General features: G+C 34.0%; 1 protein-coding gene across 3 annotated transcripts in view; it reads left to right on the top strand.

Moving 5' to 3' along the window:
* Window positions 1-2,107: 2,107 nt before the first annotated feature.
* The window catches only part of LOC106459269 (aprataxin and PNK-like factor), a 21,309-nt gene continuing 4,177 nt past the window's right edge, over window positions 2,108-19,239 (top strand). The window contains exons 1-8 of one of the 3 annotated variants that reach the window (XM_022385837.1): window positions 2,108-3,336; window positions 4,257-4,339; window positions 7,787-8,174; window positions 9,521-9,634; window positions 14,508-14,743; window positions 16,527-16,645; window positions 17,418-17,531; window positions 18,132-18,205. In XM_022385837.1, coding sequence (XP_022241545.1) covers window positions 7,838-8,174; window positions 9,521-9,634; window positions 14,508-14,743; window positions 16,527-16,645; window positions 17,418-17,531; window positions 18,132-18,205 — 994 coding nt within the window. In that variant the 5' untranslated portion in view covers window positions 2,108-3,336; window positions 4,257-4,339; window positions 7,787-7,837. Of the gene's footprint in view, window positions 3,337-4,256; window positions 4,340-7,786; window positions 8,175-9,520; window positions 9,635-14,507; window positions 14,744-16,526; window positions 16,646-17,417; window positions 17,532-18,131; window positions 18,209-19,239 lie in introns of all 3 variants that reach the window. The other 2 variants (XM_022385831.1, XM_013918870.2) reach the window with 2 other exon arrangements.

The following is a 19,239-nucleotide window of genomic DNA, read 5'->3' as shown; positions in this document are numbered from 1 at the left end:
CTCAAGATAGAACACATTGTTTCTGTGTTCTTCGATCTCGAGAAGGCTTATGACACTACGTGGAGGTATGGAATTTTACAGGACATCCACTCCTATGGGTTGTGGACCTCCACTCCATTTATCCATTTTTATTCAAAACTTTTACTGAACAGGCAATTCCATGTTCGTGTGGGATCAACTCTTTCTCGTACCTTTCCACAGTAACTTGGAGGCCCTCAGGGCTGTGTCTTCAGTGTCACACTTTTTAGTGTTAAAATTAAAGCCATCACTAATAATCTTCCTCCGACTGTTGCAAATGGGCTCTATGTCGATGACTTCCACGTCTTGTGTCAGTCGTCGAACATGAGGTTTATTGAGCAGCAACTTCAGACTGCCCTCAATCGGTTGTTGAAATGGACCACTGCAAATTGTTTTAAATTTTCATTTTCCAAAACCATTTGCGTGCATTTTTGCCGCCAAAGGGGTCTCCACCCCGATCCCGAGCTCTGTCTCGGCGATATAGTTATTCGTGTGGTCCCTGAGGCAAAGTTCTTGTGGCATATCTTTGACTGTAAGCTTAGCTTCATTCCATACATCAAGCAGCTACGTGTCAAGTGTGCAAGGGCTCTGAACATTCTCCATGTCCTTTCTTCCAGCTCTTGGGGAGCGGATCGATGTTCTATGCTCAGGATCTATCGTGCCCTGATTTGATCCAAACTGGACTATGAGTCGTTGGTCTATGGTTCTGCCAGGACCTTGGCCTTGAAGATGCTGGACCCCATTCGCCACCTGGGGCTTCGGTTCTGCACTGGAGTTTTTTGCACTTCTCCAGTCCAGAGTTTGTGCACTGAGTCCCATGAACCTCCTCTTCATCTCTGTTGTTTGCAACTTTCTTTACAATATACTACCAATCTTCGATCCTTACCTCGGCATCCCACCTGGGATTGTGTCTTTCTTCCTCGATGTACCATGCTCTTTCAGAACTAACAGTCTGCTATTCCTTCCTTTGGCCTTCATATCCAGGCACAACTGGTTAAATTGGGTCTGGCATTGGATGACAGTGCTGTCCTCAATGATCAGCCCATTCCACCATGACTTATTACCATCCCTTCCTGTGACCTTTCTCTGAGTCATCTGAGGAAGGTGGATACTCCCGATTGGAAGTACCATCTTGTTTTTGCTGAACATCTTTTAAGCCATTCTTCTCTTCCTATTTACACGGATGGTTCGAAATAAGGTGACTCTGTAGGTTCTGCCATGGTGTGCTGTGGCTCGGTAGTTGCTCACATGATCCCCTCTTCAGTTTCTGTGTTCACTGCCGAGTTGTATGCTATTTCTCTTGCCCTGGATCATGTAGAAGCTATGGAGTACAGTAATTGTACTATTTACACTGATTCTCTTAGCTCTCTACTGTCCCTGGAATCGCTTAACATTAGTTCTCACCCTGTTCTTGTCGATATTCAACACCAATTGGCCTACTTTACTCTATCCTCTATTTTCATCCAGTTTTTCAGGATTCCTGGCCACGTCAGTATTAACGGGAACAAGCTCGCTGACACCACAGCTAAGTCCGTCTGCTCTGGTGGCATCACGGCCGTGCCTGTCCCATACATGGACTATGGTCCTGTCTTCAAGGCACAGCTTCGTGCCAGTTGGCAGTCGACTTGGGGTGAGCAACGTCATAACAAGCTTTTCCAGATCAAACCTTCTGTTGGTCTTTGGCCGTCTTGGTTCCGTAAGGATTGGAAGGAGGAAGGAGTCCTGGCAAGGCTATGCATTGGTTATAGTTTTTTAACCCATCATTTTCTTTTATCAGGTATTGACCCACCAATGTGTAGCCATTGTGATACTCAAGTCATAATAGCCCACATTTTACTGTCATCACGACCGTGAGCAGCGGCACCATTTTAGATGCATGTTTTCTAAGGGTTTACCCCTGACGTTGGACAGTGTCACTGGTAATGTTCACATTCTGATTAGATTGTATTTTTAATTTTTGACACACTATAGGTCTTTTTAATTATATATATAAATCTTTTATCGACATGTATTGGTTTTAACTCGCTTGTATTTTTACATTTTACTTTAATTTACTCTCACTGTTTTTACCGGTTGTTTGGTGCAGATAGCCTCGTTGCTTTGTGCCATAAAGCAACAAACAACCAAACAAACAATCAACCAAGTAGGCCTTGGAATGTACAAGTGATACACTGTTGTCGCAACACGTATGTACCCGACAACTATGATGATTTTAAGATTTTGTTTAGCTGTTAATTATGATTTTTTAGCTAAATTCATATATTTTGGAAATTTGATAAAGGAGAGATTATTACATGAAACATACTGACATCTTAATATATTTCCTATTACTGAGTTTAACTACAAAGTTTTGAATATTGTAGGGTAAGTGATTTTTTCATGTAAGATGTATTGTCATCTAGTAATTTGTAGTGGAATTACTAATTGCTATGTTGTTCTGAATAATTTGTATTAATTCAAATAAAAATGACTCACTACAACTGAAATATAGCTAAATGTACACCTATTTTAGTGCTGTAATCTAGATTTTTCAAATGCTCATTTCCTTCAAATTATAAAATAATAGATACAGGATAAAAAGAGCATTATGTAAAGGAGAAATTTTAGTATATATATTTTGTAACTATTAAGCCTCCTTTTACAATATTTTACTTTGGTACTATGCTGTAAATTACATACAATAGTGTGAATTTCTTTTCTGCAGGTCTAAATTTAAAGAGATACAAAAAATCTAGAAAATCATCATTAGTCTTGAAAAGGATGAGAAATTATTTAAAGATCTATAGAAATTCTGCAGGAATATATTTCACTTAAACCTGTTTAAGCATTTTGGATTTAAGTCTGAGTATTCTTAAGATTATAAGTTCCAATGTATAAAACAGGTACAAGTCTTCAATAATATTACTAATAGTAAGTGATTGGGTTATCACTTTTTGTTGCATATTATATATATCTCATGTTGAATCTCTGTATTGAGCATAACAAGTTTTACCTCTGCCAATATCACTCAACTCTAGGTTTTTTTACAATGAAAGTCAGAAGTCAGTAGGAATAAGTGTAAAATTTTAGTTATGTAATGCTCTTTAGGAAATATAGTGCTGTGATAAATCTGGAAGCATGACTTGTATTTACGCTCAGCTATCTTTGGAGGTACAGATAAATTTTGTTCATTATTAAGATCTGTAGTTTTTTTATTATTGCTTTGTAGGTCCAAGAAAAATGAAAGTTTGAATGACCATTCTCACCCTGTTATACCTGATCTCTCTAAACAACCTAGTCAATCCAGTGAAACAGAGAAAAAGGAAGGTAGTTTTCATGGTAAGCTAATTGGTTTTGACCAAATGTGTAACACATTAAATATAGTTGTCAGAGGTGTCTTCTGTTTGAGAAAGTTTACTTTCCATGAAAATTTTTTTAACAAGTTTAAGGACAAATGATACAAATGTTAACACTATTAAATAACACCTCCATTAAAATAGGAAGCTAAAAATAATAAAAACGTTCTGACTGAAATCATTACTTACACAAAAGCATATATGAATTATGTACATGTACAAATGTCAGCACATTAAGACAGTTAAAAACTTCTATCATATTAGTGTTGCTCCTCAAGTACATTGTAACATTGTTTTCTTTGCCATGCTAGTTGTTTTAATTTATTGGTGAAAATAACTGACTGGAGTATATTTAATTTGTACAAGTTATTTCCTGTGTAAGGATTTAAACATTTAAATTGCAAATACAGCTAGTTGTATATGTACTTGTTAGTCCCTTAGGTCATATCTAGAGATTTAATTGCTCAGATGTTTGATTTTTCTCAGTGAATTTCAACATAGCAAACTGTGACTGTTTTATGAAGATTGTTAATGAATCAGAAACATAGAAATTATAATGTAATTTTAGGAAGCTCAGATGTAATAAATTTTTTTTTTAAATTATCTGTCTTAAAAAAATACCAGTGGACACATATAATAAACCTGCACTGTTAGAAAAATATTTCTTTTAAATAAATTTAATTTAGTGGTGATATTATAGTAACATGTGCATAATATATTAGAATATAGGAAATTTTTACATTAGATTGACACCAGTTACACGAATGTCATGATATATAGCTTTTTCGTTAAAGCTAAGCAAATTAGTTTATGGCATGAACTTGTAAGTGATAAACACAAAGGTTTGTTGTAATAAAGTATATTTGGTTTAATAATTTGAAATATTTGTTGTTTGTCGTACAGAGAAAAAAGAGGTAGAAGAAAATACAGATGATTTGAAGCAGAATGGGTTCAGCAAACATCAGTCAGATTCATCATTAAACAAGGTAGTTTGTGCTGAAAATGTGGTTAAAAATTAAAGGTTTTGAGAAAAAAAAAGTTAAGTAGTAAAAAGTGTAGAAAATATTACTTTCTATAAATTTTAATCTTAAATTTATAAAAAAAAAATATCAATCATTTATTAACTATATATAATGCATTTTACAGTAGTTCATGCTGTTCAGAGATTACTTGATGTGCCATAAAGAATCTAAGTTAAGAAATATGCAAATGACAAAATAATCACAGAAGTTTAACAAACTGTAAACATGATAGCCAGTTTTTCTGCAAAAAGGTGTGTAAACAATTTTATCTGAACATGCTTTTTTTAATATAGAAATATGTAGGATAACATGCTTTGAAGACAAATTTGGATGGAATGGTTTGACCATTGGCTTATCTTTGTGTTCATTTATCACATGAATAACAGCTAGTGACATTCAGTTATGTTATGTGCTCTTCTGAACCAGTTAGTGATTAGTTTCTCAATTGTAATGTCACATGCACTGCTGAATGTGCTTGTGATAGTTATTCACTTGCAGTGTCCCATCACTGTTGAGCCAGCTCGTGTTATTCAACTCTGATTTAATATGCACTGCTTAATCAGCTGTATGGCACACTGACTGCTGATTTTATTTGTGGTAGTTGTTTAATTGCAATGTCATATTGAATGCATTGTTGAATGAGCTTGTGATAATTACTCACTTGCAGTGTCACATGCACTGCTAAGCCTACTAGTGTTAATTATTTAACTGTGATATTACATGTACACTAATGAATCAGCTCTTGGTAGTTACACAGTTGCAGTGTTGCATACACTGCTATCCAGCTACTATTTAATCATATTGCATCAGGTAGGTCACAACCTTTTACAAAGTTACATTCAAAATTTAATTAAACTACTTTATTATCAATGTATATAAATAAATTTGGCATCAAAAGCTAGTTAGTAAACCAACTTTTAATATTATATAAGTTTTAAGTTCATAATTTTATAAAGAAATATTAAAAAAATCCTCAATCTCCCCTAGTATGAGAACTGTGACTTTTCTCTCTAGGTGTCGTCCGTTTTTTCTAATTTATTTTAAAATCCTCAAAAAGTACAGAATTTAATGTTAATTACTCATTATAATATAGATATTACTCAGGTTAAAGTGTACATGTCATGACCTTTTACAGAGTTGCATTCAAAATTTAATTAAACTACTTTGTTATCAATGTATACAAATAAACTTGATGCTAAAATGTAGTTAATGAACCAAATTTTAATATTATACAAGTTTTAATTTCTTAATTATAAAAGGAAATATTTAAATAAGACCTCATTTTCACCTTTTATTTGTTCACTATGTCTTGTCCATCCTCTATTTTTTCATAACTTCTCTCTTATGTCACTCAGTTTATTGTAAATTATTCAATATAGTATAGGTATTGCTAAGACAAAGTCTAATTCTTATAGCTTTCAATCTTCTTTGTTTACAGATACATAAACTAGAAAGTCATGTAATGTCATCCCTTTTCACAAATTACCCATAATTCACTCTGACATTTTGTATTTCATCATTTATAACCAATAGTAAGACAAAGTTTTAATTTACTGAATTACTTATTGTGCTACATTGTTCTCAATAGAGATTTTTGGTTATTTTGCCTACAAATTGAAAGTTGCTGTCACCAAGTTCAGATTAAGTAGATAAGGGAATTATTTCAAGGCACTTATGCCTTAGTTAGAAAGCCAGTTAAATTATAATAGTTGCAGGATATTATTTGCTTTGTGCATGTTTGTGTTCTGTTTTTATGTGCATTCTTCAAATAGATAAAGATTATTCAATGTACTAGTAATATCATTACAGACAAAGTAGATTTAAATTTCTTTGGCAGGCTAGCAGCATAAAAACAAGAGGTCAAACATAGGAATTAAATTAAATTAAAGCTTATGCATTATGTTATATAATATGTTAACTTGAGATATGCATTCACTGAGTGATTCTCCGAGTGATTTATGGCTTGTATCATTGAATTATCAATTAGACACAATTCTAAGGGCAATGAAACACTAAAGTAAAGTAGAAAAAAATGTAGATTATTATGAGCCTTAAGCTATTTAGGATAAACAATAGTAATATACTGTTAAAATCATCAGTCATTTTAAAAAGAAAAAGAAAGTAATTTAGATTTATTTTAATATATTTTTTTGTGGTGGTTACAAGTTTGGTCAAATCAACTGAGTCCATATAAAGTATATATAGTTAGTGTAGAGAAAATAGCAGATAAAATATAAAATTTTACTGAAATACACGTTTGATATTCATTTAGGAAGTCTTGGGGGTCATGCAAATGTAATTTGAAAACTGTTAGATGAATAATTAACCCTTTATTCATGAGCAGGTAGTAACACACTTACACAGTTATATAACAGTTGTGAAGCCAAAAAATTTTTAACAATGGGTAAATACAATACAAAATTTCTAGAACAAGGTACTGGTGTGTCTAGAACAAAAGAAGAAAACAAAAAACATGTACTTTTCAAAAAATGCTGAAGAAAAGAAAGAAAAATTTAGAAATAATTAAGAAGCAAAGCCATGTTTCTTCAAAAAACCAAGTTAGGACTTTTTCCTTTTAATTATTTGTTTAGTCTTTTTTTTCTTTCATTTTTTAAATATTTTCTCTGCCTTTTTTATCAGTATTTTTTATTATCTCTTTTAGAATGCTCCAGTATATATTTCGAACAATTTGTTTTCCTAAAAATAACAGTTTTCTTCTTTAGAATTTTTGTATTGTTTCTCCCACATGTTGGGTGGATGTTGTTCTAGTTTTTTATGACCACTTTGTAAATAAGAACAAAAGTGGGAAAAAAAGCCTTTAGCAGTTAACTTAGAGAAATTTTAGGTACAGGAAATATTTATTTTAACCTAAGATTTTGGACTTGGGAAACTCATTCATCGGAGGCAAATATTAAACACTGAAATGAAGGTTTTTTTAAATTATTTTGTTTGAACTAATTGCAAAGTAAATCCAACTATTTTTAATAAATTAAATCAATCAATAAATAAATGTATGTCAAATCTTATCTTAGTTTTCAAATTTAAATTACAGTCTGAAAACTATCCTCACAGCCATATTGAGTCAGTAGTTTTTGGGGTTAATCTTGGTATTTGAGGGTAAAATAATAATAAATATTAGTAGCTAATTCAGGCTTTGGTATTTAGTTGACTTTTCGGCTGCATATTTTGTACCTGACATTAACATAGGATAATTGTAGAGGAATCTGTAGGAGTTATCATTATTGTTTTCTAAATGATCTGTTTTGTAACTTTTGAACTAAAGAACTTTTACTCTCATTTTTTTAAGATATGCAGTTATGTTAATTGTAACATAATTGTAACAGCGTGACTTATGTGAGTTTTAATAATGTATTTTTACTGAAACAAATAATAAAAAAATGTCTACTTTAGGATCTTTGCCACCAGCAAGATGTATCATATACAACAGAAGGAGAAGATCACATGCTTCCTAAAAAGGAAACTATTTTGCCAACTTCTCTGAAAGCTATTGCACAGCCTTCTTCCATAAGTAAGTCAGGTCAACAACCATCATTAGAAAGAATGATACCTTCTCAGCTGTCTCCTGAAAGGAAACCGACTTCAACATATCTTGAAAATAAAACAATTCCAGAATTAATTCGTGAAGAGAAGCTGACTACACTGTCTTCTGCTGAGAAGAAGGATGTTTTACAAGTTCCTAAAAGGAAGAGAACTTTACCTGCTTGGTTGGTACAAATAGCAACCTCATCAGCAAGAAAATTAGAGACTAAGAAACCTGTTTCGAAAAAGAAGGAAAGAGGTAATGAATGATGTATTTAGTGCTGTAGTTTTAAACAACAACAAAAAAAATCAGGTAACCAGTCAGTTTATCTGATTAATTTCTAGAAGCTTAGTTTCAAGTAGACAATTAAATATAGCATATTGTTTGGTATATAGTACCTTAAATTAAATAATAATAAAAATAAACAAATAACTAAAGGAATCTGTTTGTAAAAACCTTAGATTTAGAAAAACAAATAAGTAATGATATGTGTTTATTTGGTTTTGAGTACCATGAACTTAGAAAAATGCATTCTTAACCAAATAACAAAGGGTATGCATTTGATTAATTTCTGAAAATTTAGCTTATAATAATCACACTCTTATCCCATTTATTTCTAACCTAAAATCAACATGCATTTGGAAAATGACCTAGACACTTTCAATAGAGTTGTTATAGAGGTGTTAAGACAATCAATCCACTTAAACTTTTAATTTTGCTAAATATGTTCTTTGAAAGTACCCTCACAGCAGTTGTTATTACCATTTGTAGTACACAACAGATGAAAGTAATGTAAGATATTTTATTCAGTGAATATGTAGAAAGTTATTATCTATTTAAGTAAATTTAAAATTACTTTTAAAGGTCTGGTTTATGATTGTAGTGTAAAATGACAGGATATTATAAGTTTAAAAAAAAACCCTGAAAGCAAACTTTCTCAGAGTATTCAAACTATTAGATTTTACTTTGTACATTTGGTTTTTTGAGATCTTAACTTACTGTATATAAATGAATTATGTCTGATATTATTAGAGTCAATTTCCTTAATTAAAAGGAGGATCCATTGTGCAAATGCTTGAAAACATTTGTCATTTAGGTCTCACCTCAGTTAGTCTTTAATTTCTTATATGCTGAAAATTTTTTGTATCACTGTATACCAGTGTTTTTGGTATTTTAATAGATTAATCATGTAACTCATTATCTCAAGAAATTGAGTGATTTTTTGTTATTCAAATTGAAAATTCATGAATTTATCCCAGAAAAATTTTGCTTGGGTACACATAACCAAGGATATGTTTATTATTTTTAATTATTGAAGACACTGTATTCATAATAACTCGGTCAAACATCCAAGCAGTATCTCTGCAAAAAAAAAAAAGGATTACTGTGTATTTATTTGTTTCTCCATGACAGTGTTTCTGAAATTTCTTAAGGAATAATAGTGTATACATAAGTTACAGCTCTTAATACTATCTTTTATAAGAATTTTAACAATTGTTTAAATATTTTCTGAATGATCTTCTAGAAGGTTACTATTGGATCATGACTGTAATGACTGATTTCCTTTATTTATAAAAAAAGAAAAGTCACTGTAATGTTTTTAGCAGTCCCTTCTCATCATACCAGTCCAAAGTACGAATTTAGTGAGAGTGAAGAAGACAAAACTCCAAAAAGAGCCCCAAGAAAAAATCGACAATCTCGGCAAAAAATATCTCTGGGTAAGTTATTCAGAGTAGTTTTATCTATATGATTATTTTATGAAATAATGATCAAGGTTGTTAATCAGAAAAAGATGCTGATATTTCATGTTGTGACTATATAAGAACATACTGTTTTCATTTGCTTTAAAACCTGTTTTACAATTTTGTTTTTGAATGGATAAAAACAAAAATAGTTTGAATCTATAAGAATTAAAGAATTATACTTTTGAAAAACAATGTATTACTTAATAAATCTTTGTATTTATTTGAGTAGTATTCATAAATAGATAATTTATAGTATGAATCTCATGACAGAAACATATTGATTAGAAAGAGGAGGTAATATTCAGAAATGAATAAAATATAGCACCAATGTCAGGACTCTAATATCTATTAGAAACTGTATAAGGTGTTCAGAAGTAAGTAACACATACAGTACCAATTTCATGACAGTAACACACCTGTGAGCAGTTAAAGATAATATTTAGGAATGAATAACACATAGTACCAATTTTCTGTGACAGTAATGTCTTATAAACTATAGGGAATTAATGAGAAGTAAATTATATGTAACACCAATGTCATGTTAGAAACTGTAGGTAGTAAGAAGTAAACTATATATAATAGGATTCTCAAGACATTAACACATTTTTTAAAAACTGCAGGTAGCATTTAAGACATAAATTACATGTGGTACAATTCTCATGACATTGACATCTTTTAGAAACTGTAGAAATAAATTTTTAGAAATAAATTACAGATAGTAATAGTCTCATCACAGTGCCTTGTCTGTTAGAAACTAAAAGTAGAAATGAAGAATAGATAACATATATTCCGATATGGTACTCTCCCTTCGCTCACAAGCTTTTCTCATTTTGTGCTGCCCTCTGTATGCAAACTTTTTCAGAAATGCATGCCACAAGCCTTTATCATCCATCTGTTGGAGTCCTAAGTTCCAACATGTCTCTCATACAAATCATCATGCTTCACCTCTCTACTATCACGTGACGCCCTCTACGTGCCACTACTGAACTATCACTTCTCGTTTGGCAGCTGTCGAGTTCAGACGTTCTTTTTTACATTGTTGAGTTACCTTAAAGTGGTTTATTTTTTTTATTTTGCATTTTTTATATTCTTCCTAACTTTATTTACTACGCTTCACTGTTGTGGAGTTAATATTTTAATTAAAGCATTACTTCCTCGTGTTTGCCGCTTTTTCCTGTTTATGAATTTGGAAGTTACAGTCACCACTTCGGGTACTTCTCTGTATTTTCAGCCACAGGTGCAGGCGACCTGTTGGGGGATATATCATCACTTATTTGTTGGGCGATTGAGTGGTATATGAGCCAATCTCTCTTGCCTACTTCTGCCCCACTTCCTTCTGAGCCTTTTGAGTTGGGCCAGGCTGAAGATCGATTTTGATTGTCCCCCTTCTGGAATTTGCTGCACCTTCCCATTCACTACCTGATGATTCAGCTCATCTGTCATCAGCCTTTTCAGACTTTATCTTTCAGGTATGTAATGTTTTGTCTCTTACACCTGTTTCCTATGACCCTAGACCTTCCATCTTACATAAACAACCTCCCGACCCTATTTAATCTTTCCCCCATCCCCTGATATTAGGGTTCACGTAGACCGATTTGTCTCTCACCTGGGAGAAGGCATTAGTATGTCTCGTACCCCACGGACTTTGGATCAGTCCGCTCTTGATAATCATCAGAGGGACTTTCCCTTTCTCTCTGTTGGGGTTGGTTCTACCTGTTTAGGGTGAATCCAGATTACCCTGTCCAACTTACCCAAGCCCAAGTTTCTCACCCTCACGACTCTGTTAAGGTACCTTTCCTCCCTTTACCTTCTGTCAGAGGCTCTTCACTGGAACCTTGAAGGGTTTTCTGATAAAATCCTCTCCATCCTTACTTCTATGTTGGCTTGCCTGTCATCTTTGGCTCTCATGCCTCAAAGGTTGTTTTATTTGTTGTTGGTCCCTCTTAGGCTCTGACACAGTTTTGGCATGGACCCATTTCCAGGCTCTTTATCTGAGGGACCTCCACATGGCACCGTTTTTGCAGTGTTATGTGTTTGACTCAGTTCCTGAGTCTTTGGGGTCATGGGGGGCCTTGGCTCATCAACATTCTACCATTACTAACTTGGTAGCATGTTTGTTGCAGTTGGGGCTGAGTGCGGCACCAGTTCCTGTCACTCGACCTTCCCCTTCCTAACCTCTTCCTGTCCCACCCTCCTGCGGTGCCACAGTTCGATGATTTACTTGATGGTGCATGATTCGCCATCAACAGTATCAATGACTACGTGGTCAATTTGAGCCCAGTGGAGGCTCATTTCTTGAATTTCGTTCATTGGTGGGGATCTTTTCTTGCCAATGTCTGGGTTTACAGAGTGCTCTCGGAGGGATATGTTATCTCCTTTCTCTTCCTTTTCCAGTTTTCCCTTCTCCTTGGGATCTTTTGACACACCAGCATCTGTCAGAGACAGTTCAGGACTTCATCACACAGCAGGCTATCAAACCAGGTTAACGGGGGTTTTACTTCCACCTGTTTGTGGTTTCCAAGAAGACCAGGGACTGGTCCTGTCATCGATTTATCCCATCTCAATCAGTATGTTTACACTCCTCACTTTTTCCTGGAGACATACCTTTCTCTTTGATGGACATTTTCTCCAGGTCTTTGGATGACCAAGGTGGACATTTCCAATGCTTACCTACACATTCCTGTGGTGGAGTGTTCACATCCATATCTTCAGTTCATCTATCAGGGGGTTGTGTATCAGTTTTGTGTCTTACCTTTCAGCCTAGCCTCAGAACTATATGTGTTTTGTTGTGTTGTATGCTCCTTTGCTCGGCATATTCATGCCATTGAGTTGCTCTTCCATGTTTATATGGATGACTGGCTTCTTCTTGCTCATTCCAAATGGGAATCGACCTGTCACAATTGCCAGCTCCTGGCCAAAGCTGTGTGGGTGGGCTGGTTGGTCAAGTTGGAGAAGTCTTTCCTTCATCCTACCCAATACCTTATCCATTTGGGTGTTTTCTTCAACACCCATCTCAGTTGGGCCTGAACTCTTCCTCTCTGCCTCCATTCTATGGAATGGGCTATTCAGAAGGCCCTATCTGTTCTCTCACTTACAGTCCACAAGGTTTTATAGCTTTTGGGAATGTGGTCCTCCATAACCCTTCTTATACCCCTAGGCAGGGCTCATATGCAGTTTCTTCAATGGGTCCTTCACGATCAATGGAACCTCACCGGGCACCCTTACCACTTACCATTTCCAAGCCGCTGGGGTGGTTGATCATGGAGGCAACCTGCTGGATGGGTTCCACAAAGATGGCTATAAACATTCAGTTCAGAGTAGGGCAGTGGTGTTCTACCAGTGTAGCAGGAGTTAAAAGATCCTTCAGTTGAGTAACTAATTCCCTGATTTGAGACCCACAAATGCAGTTCACCCCTCCGATTAGATGCCCTCCTCCTACTCTTGCATGGATGTCGGTACTCAGTAAGTGAGGTTTTGGAGATCAAGTCAACCAATCACATAAGTCCTCACACAGGTTTTGGGTTGTCCATCTTCCCCTCTTGACTTGTCTGCTGTGTTGTGGGTTGTAGAAGGTCAACGTAGCCTGTTTCTGCTTCTTTCCTAGGTTTTCCCTCATTGGGTGAAAAGGTTGTTACTGACCTGGGGTTGTTTTGGGCTGTTTTCATGGATGCAGGAGTTGAATGCAATCGATGGACTTCCCTCAGATTCCTGATGACACATTCCCGGATACCTGGCATTAGGCTACCTTGTGAGTTCTTGGAGTCGATTGTTAGGTTCCCTTTTGACTCTGGGACTTGAGGGGAAGATGGTATGATTCTCATCCTACCCTTGCAAAGCTGTTGGTACCCTGTGAGTGAGGTTTTGGATGTAGTTGACTTACCGAATAGGGTCTTTTGCACCCTAGCCACTCTATGTCATGGGACACATCCTCACTTGCCCACTTTTCATTGTGGGATTGAGCAATTTTGATTTCTGTTTAAGATCACATTGCTAAACTATCCTCTCCCATGTGGATGTGCTCCCTTCATGTTCCACCTGATCATGTTGAGGTCAGGTGTGGTGTGGTGCCCCTCCTCAGATTATCTGATCTGTTCCTCTCATTTCGGGGATGTCCTCAGAATGCTTCTGGAGGATATGCCTGTGCTTCCTTCACGTTGGGCCCTCCTCAATTCTTGTGAGCGAAGGGAGAGTACCTTATTGGAAGTTATAATTTTCCTAAATGAAAATGCATTTCCGATAGGTACTTCCCTCTTCTCACACTTCCCATCCATCCTCCCCATAATCTTCTGCTGCTCGCATTTTCTGCTAAACTTAGAAGTGATAGTTTGGGAAAGTGCCACGTAAAGGTAGTCACATTCGTCATGTGATAGTAGTGCTGTTCTACTGGTGGAGAAGTGATGCATGATGATTTGCATGAGAGATGTGATGGAACTTTGGATTCCAACAGAGGGATGATGAAGGCTTGTGGCACATGTTTCTGAAAAAGTTTACAGAGGGAAGTACCTGTCGGAAAGCACTTTCATTTAGGAAAATTATAACGTCTTAATTTCATGGCAGTAACAGATTTATTGGAACCTTTTTGTAAGTAACACTCAGAAATAAATCAACATATCAGTTTTGTAACAATAATGCATCTGTTAGAAACTGTAGGTGATCTTCAGAAACAAATTGCAAAAGGAACCAGTCTCATGACAGTAACACATCACAATATTAGGAACTGAAGGCATTGTTCAGAAATATATATATATATATATATATATATACAGTGCCAGTTTTGTGACAATAATAGTTCTGTTAGAAATTATAGGCAGTTATCAAAAATAAGTCACTCATATTATCATTCAAGATGATTTTATTGTGAGTGATGAAGAATGGGAAGAGACTGATAACAGAAAAAGAAAAAAAAGTGTCAGGAAGGGAAATGATTCTGGTAGTGACTGGGAAGTGGAAAACAGAAAGAAGAAATGGAACAAAGAATATAACTCAAGTAGTGACTCTGGTGGTGGCCATAAAAAGAAGAAAACCTCCAGGAAAGTTATTAACAGCTGTGCTAGTAACAAAGACATAGTTCCAAAGAAAGCAGTAAGTATGCTGTAATATCAAGTTCATAAGTGACAAACTACTAGTAATTCAAGGAACAATGAAGCTAGTTGTTATAAAGTATTTTCTGTCATTCAAGATGGAGTTTCTAAATAAATATTCGTCATTAATCTCTGCTTATAGGATTTAAGGCACACAGAACAGAGAAGTAGTAAACTATACATAAGTCTATATCTCTGAGTGTTGAGTTACATAGTTTGAACTTAAGTTTCAACATCAGTTATGGTTATTAGTCATACATATTCCAGCAGCAAGCATGTGCTTAAAAGTGACATGAGCTGAAAAATTATATTTCACTATTTGGAGGATTCACTTATTCATAATTTTGGCCAATTAATATTTAAGTTATATGATTGGACATTGTACAGTAGTTTAGCTTATTTCTGCTTTCTTTGCAGTCTTTTTAACATACAACACTGGAGACTCGTAGAGAGATTGTGTTGCCTACTGTTTGCACAATCTACTTTTACTTGTTTTTTATTTTAGTAGGCTGGTGAATCTGGTGGCCAGTTGGTTGCAATACAAAGGGTCATATGAAGGTTTATATAATTTGATATTGAATAACATTAACTACACTCCTGTGGTATATGATGTAATATTGCTCATTAAGCCAACATTTCCTACAGTCTAGATGGAATTTATTTATTGAACGGCATAAACTACATTCCATTTGGCTTAAAATAATATTAACTATACTACACACAATTTAAAATTTCATGACAAATATTTTTACTCCATGTTCTTTACAATTTCTTATTAGATAACATTAACTAAATTATCTAACATTTACAATTTTTATCTTGCTTTATCCCATTTACATTTTCTTGTTTAATAAAATTACCAACATTACTTATGAACAATGTACAGTCACTTGTTTAATGATATAATCTGATAGAGCTTCTTGAATAAGAGCATCAACTGTACATGGCTTACAAATATATTTGAATTTTGGAAATTTGTCATGTTTAGTGCATTTTTTGTTTGAAAAAACTTCTTTTCATTAACCCATGCTTATATTGTAATTTTTTTATAAAATCTGTGGTTTTATTTATCAAGTGAGATTTCATTTACCATTACAGTCTTTTATAATTATTTTATGGTGTATAATTTCTTTGTAAAGTGTTTTTCACCTTATTACTATTTTCTTGCTAGTTTTTGTTAAATTAGTTTTAAACTTGTTTTATAGCATAGTTTTAGTTTAGGAATTGTCTTTTTTTATAATACATGCACTGTTACACCACAGTATTATTGGTGTAAATTTTAATCATATCTCTCATTATTGGACTTATTTGTGTTTCCTCATAGTCATGTGAAGCCTTTTGGCTCAGTACCAGAGGTCATTCGGATAACTGAGTTACAATATCCAAAGTCTTAGTTGAAGCACCATTTATATCATTTATTTATGAGAATCCAAGTCTTATGGTTTACATACTTCTAAGATGACAAAGTGTAATTTTTGTTTGTATTATTAATTCACAGTAATATTAATAATTATAGTACATACAGTGGTATATAACAGGTGAGGTGGAGTTGAAGTATTATTTACACTCTTCATATGGAAAAACCATCTTGGACACTTGGGAAAATGTGATTAACATTTGTATTATTATTTTAAACACATATATTACCAGCTTAGATGTTATACAACATTATTATTATTTTTTTATTGTTTCAAGTGTATTATGGTCTGTATTAAAATCAAAAATATTATTTGATTTTTGTAAGTTTCAGGTGCTAAACATTTCTGTTTTTAACTATGACTTAGGCAGGGAATCAGAGTTTAGGAAGTCAAAAAAGTCCTCTCAGTCCAGAGACAAATGAAGAACTACTCACAGAAAAACAGAAAAATAGAAAATCTTGTAGATTTGGTGAAAATTGCTACAGGTTGGTTGTAATTTAAAGTATTTGCCAGGAAAGTTTGTGAAGAAGGTTTTTGAAATATTTAATACTGTCTGCAACATTCTCTCCTTTTTATTATACTGCCATCTGTTAGGCTTTTTGAATAATTTTATTCCTGAATAAGACAGGCATAGTAAACTAATTACCATCCACAATTATGGGCTGCTTATTATAAATATTCTGGCATTGGAATTTTAAATAACAATAAATTAATTGGACTTGCAAGTTGTTGCTTGAAGGTAGCTGTTTTTCTTTGTTAAGTAGTGTAAGTATAAGCAGAAGTTATTAAGTTGAGTCTTATCTGTGTGGTTAAATTATAAAGCAAAAACTTGAGCAGCTAATCCTTTGTAAAGAGGTATGTTACAATGAGGTCATCTTTAGAGAATATCATGGTTGTTAGAGATGGATATTATGTTGTTATTCTTTATAGTAAGGTACATTATGATGAGACCATGCATACAGAAGGCCATGTATATTTTATCTCTAGTAAGATGTATTATGTTGAAACCATCCTTATCAAATGTTATAATTATTTGAAACATATGTAAGTATTTAATCTTTCTCTAATAAGATATATTGTCATGGGGTTGTTACTTACTAATATTGTGATTATTAGAACCAGACATTAGGTTATAAATTATATTGTGAAGAGGTTATTCTTATAGAGTGTTGTGATTACCGAAAAACATAGCGAGTTCTGATTCAATCGTATCTTAAATGATTTGAGAATAAGTTGCGTTTTTCTTTTTATGGGTAGAAAAAATCCATTGCACTTTGAAGAATTCAGCCACCCTGGGGATGCAGATTTTGTGTTTGGAGATGAAGCAGAAGAAGCTAGCAGTGACAATGAGGACAACAAACCTGAATATCAGTACGGAATAGACCATCATTAAACATTAATAATTGATTGATTTAGTTAGTTTTTTTAATTTGGTCCAGAAACTACATTTTTATTCTTAAAGAATGTGTAACTATATTTATAACAAATAACAAGAGTAAAGATGTGTTGAACTAATCTCATGAATTTGAGATAGTAAATAGAGGAAAAAGTTCTTGACTTATAATAGAGAAATATACATCTAGATTAAGTTTTTTTAATAATGGTAATGTGTTTCATAGTACTGTTTTAACTTGGTGTTTTCACATTTACAAGCTATGATAACTGTGTGTTAAGTGTATAGTTAGTGTTTAATGAATACATTAGTGCTAAAAAAAAAGAAGTTAAGACAATATTAAGAAAGAACACCAAACTTGAGAAGATCAACCATTATATAGACAGAAAAGTATTAACTGAACCACTTTAATATTTATTGTCACTTAAAAGGTATGAAATTACATTTATTTTTAGCTTTCTTATAAAACTTAAGTGTGTTACAGAATATGAGGCAAACAAAGTAAATTTGTAAGTTTGTTTTGGACAAGTTTTTCAGTTTAAATTGTACAAGCTTCTTAGTTCTTGTGTAAATTTCAGGAATAATTTAAAACAGAAGAAGAAGTATAACTATTCCAAGAAGAATAGGCCAAAACGAGAGGCAGCAAGAAAAGGTGGTATGTATATTATGTATTAGAATTAATATTAACAGAATAGGATAAGCTTTCAGACATTACGGTATAGATATCTTGAATGTAAGAAACCTAATGTTAAGCTAGTTGAATATTTTAGTTAAATGCATATATAGATCATTAATAGCAACTAATATAAGAGGATAATATGTTATCGACTCAAGTACCATAGAGAGACATACCTAGTGACATCTAGTGTGTCCTACTTGTTGGCTGTGTGATCTCGAATAACAAGTTTTACTGTTGTACTTTGCCTCATGCACAAGTAGTTTTTATTTCACAAGTGTAGTATGGTAATCCTTGCTACCTACCAGCTTCTGGCTGTTGGGGTGTTGGACCATGGAGACACCGTCTTGAGTTTCTTCAATTCTGTTGAGTTAAGAGCAGGGTAGTGTTGTTCTGTGGGTGTAGATGGTGTTACCTCTTCATTTACCATGGAACAGACGAATAATTCCTGACATTGCCTGGTTTTGGGCTGGAGATGATCCACCAAATAAATTTCACCCTCTGGCTGGGATCCCTCATCCTACTGCCACCTGGATGTTCGTTCCCAGGTGGTCTGGTATTGGATTAGAGCAGGTCCAGCCAACATAAGTCCTCATGCATGTGGTTGGTAGGAACCTTTCATCTACCACAGATGGAATGATAAATTATCAATGCTGCCAATTTTTGGACTCACCATGTTGCATTATCCCTTCTTACCACTGTCCAGATGTCGGTTCCCAGATGGCCTGGTGTTGATTGTGTACTGGGTCTGCACACATCTGCCCTGGATAGGTTGGCAGAATGGAAGCTGTTTTTCCCTTCTGCTTTTTAGTCATGAGCTTAAAATGGTAGGGACTTTCCTTCTGTTGTGGACAGGACAATAAATATCCAATGCCACCTGGTTTTGGAACTGGAGCTGACCAACTGAATGTGGTTAAAATGTTATAGCCATTCTACATTTAAAGATAACAGCCTCAAATTTCTTTTTCTGATTAGTCTGTGCAAAAGATATATATATATATATATATATA

This window comes from Limulus polyphemus, unplaced genomic scaffold, assembly GCF_000517525.1.
Source record: "Limulus polyphemus unplaced genomic scaffold, Limulus_polyphemus-2.1.2 Scaffold26, whole genome shotgun sequence".
Classification (NCBI taxonomy): Eukaryota; Metazoa; Arthropoda; class Merostomata; order Xiphosura; family Limulidae; genus Limulus; species Limulus polyphemus.
The sequence above is the reverse complement of the archived record's forward strand: the minus strand, read 5'-3'. Positions and strand labels throughout refer to the sequence as shown.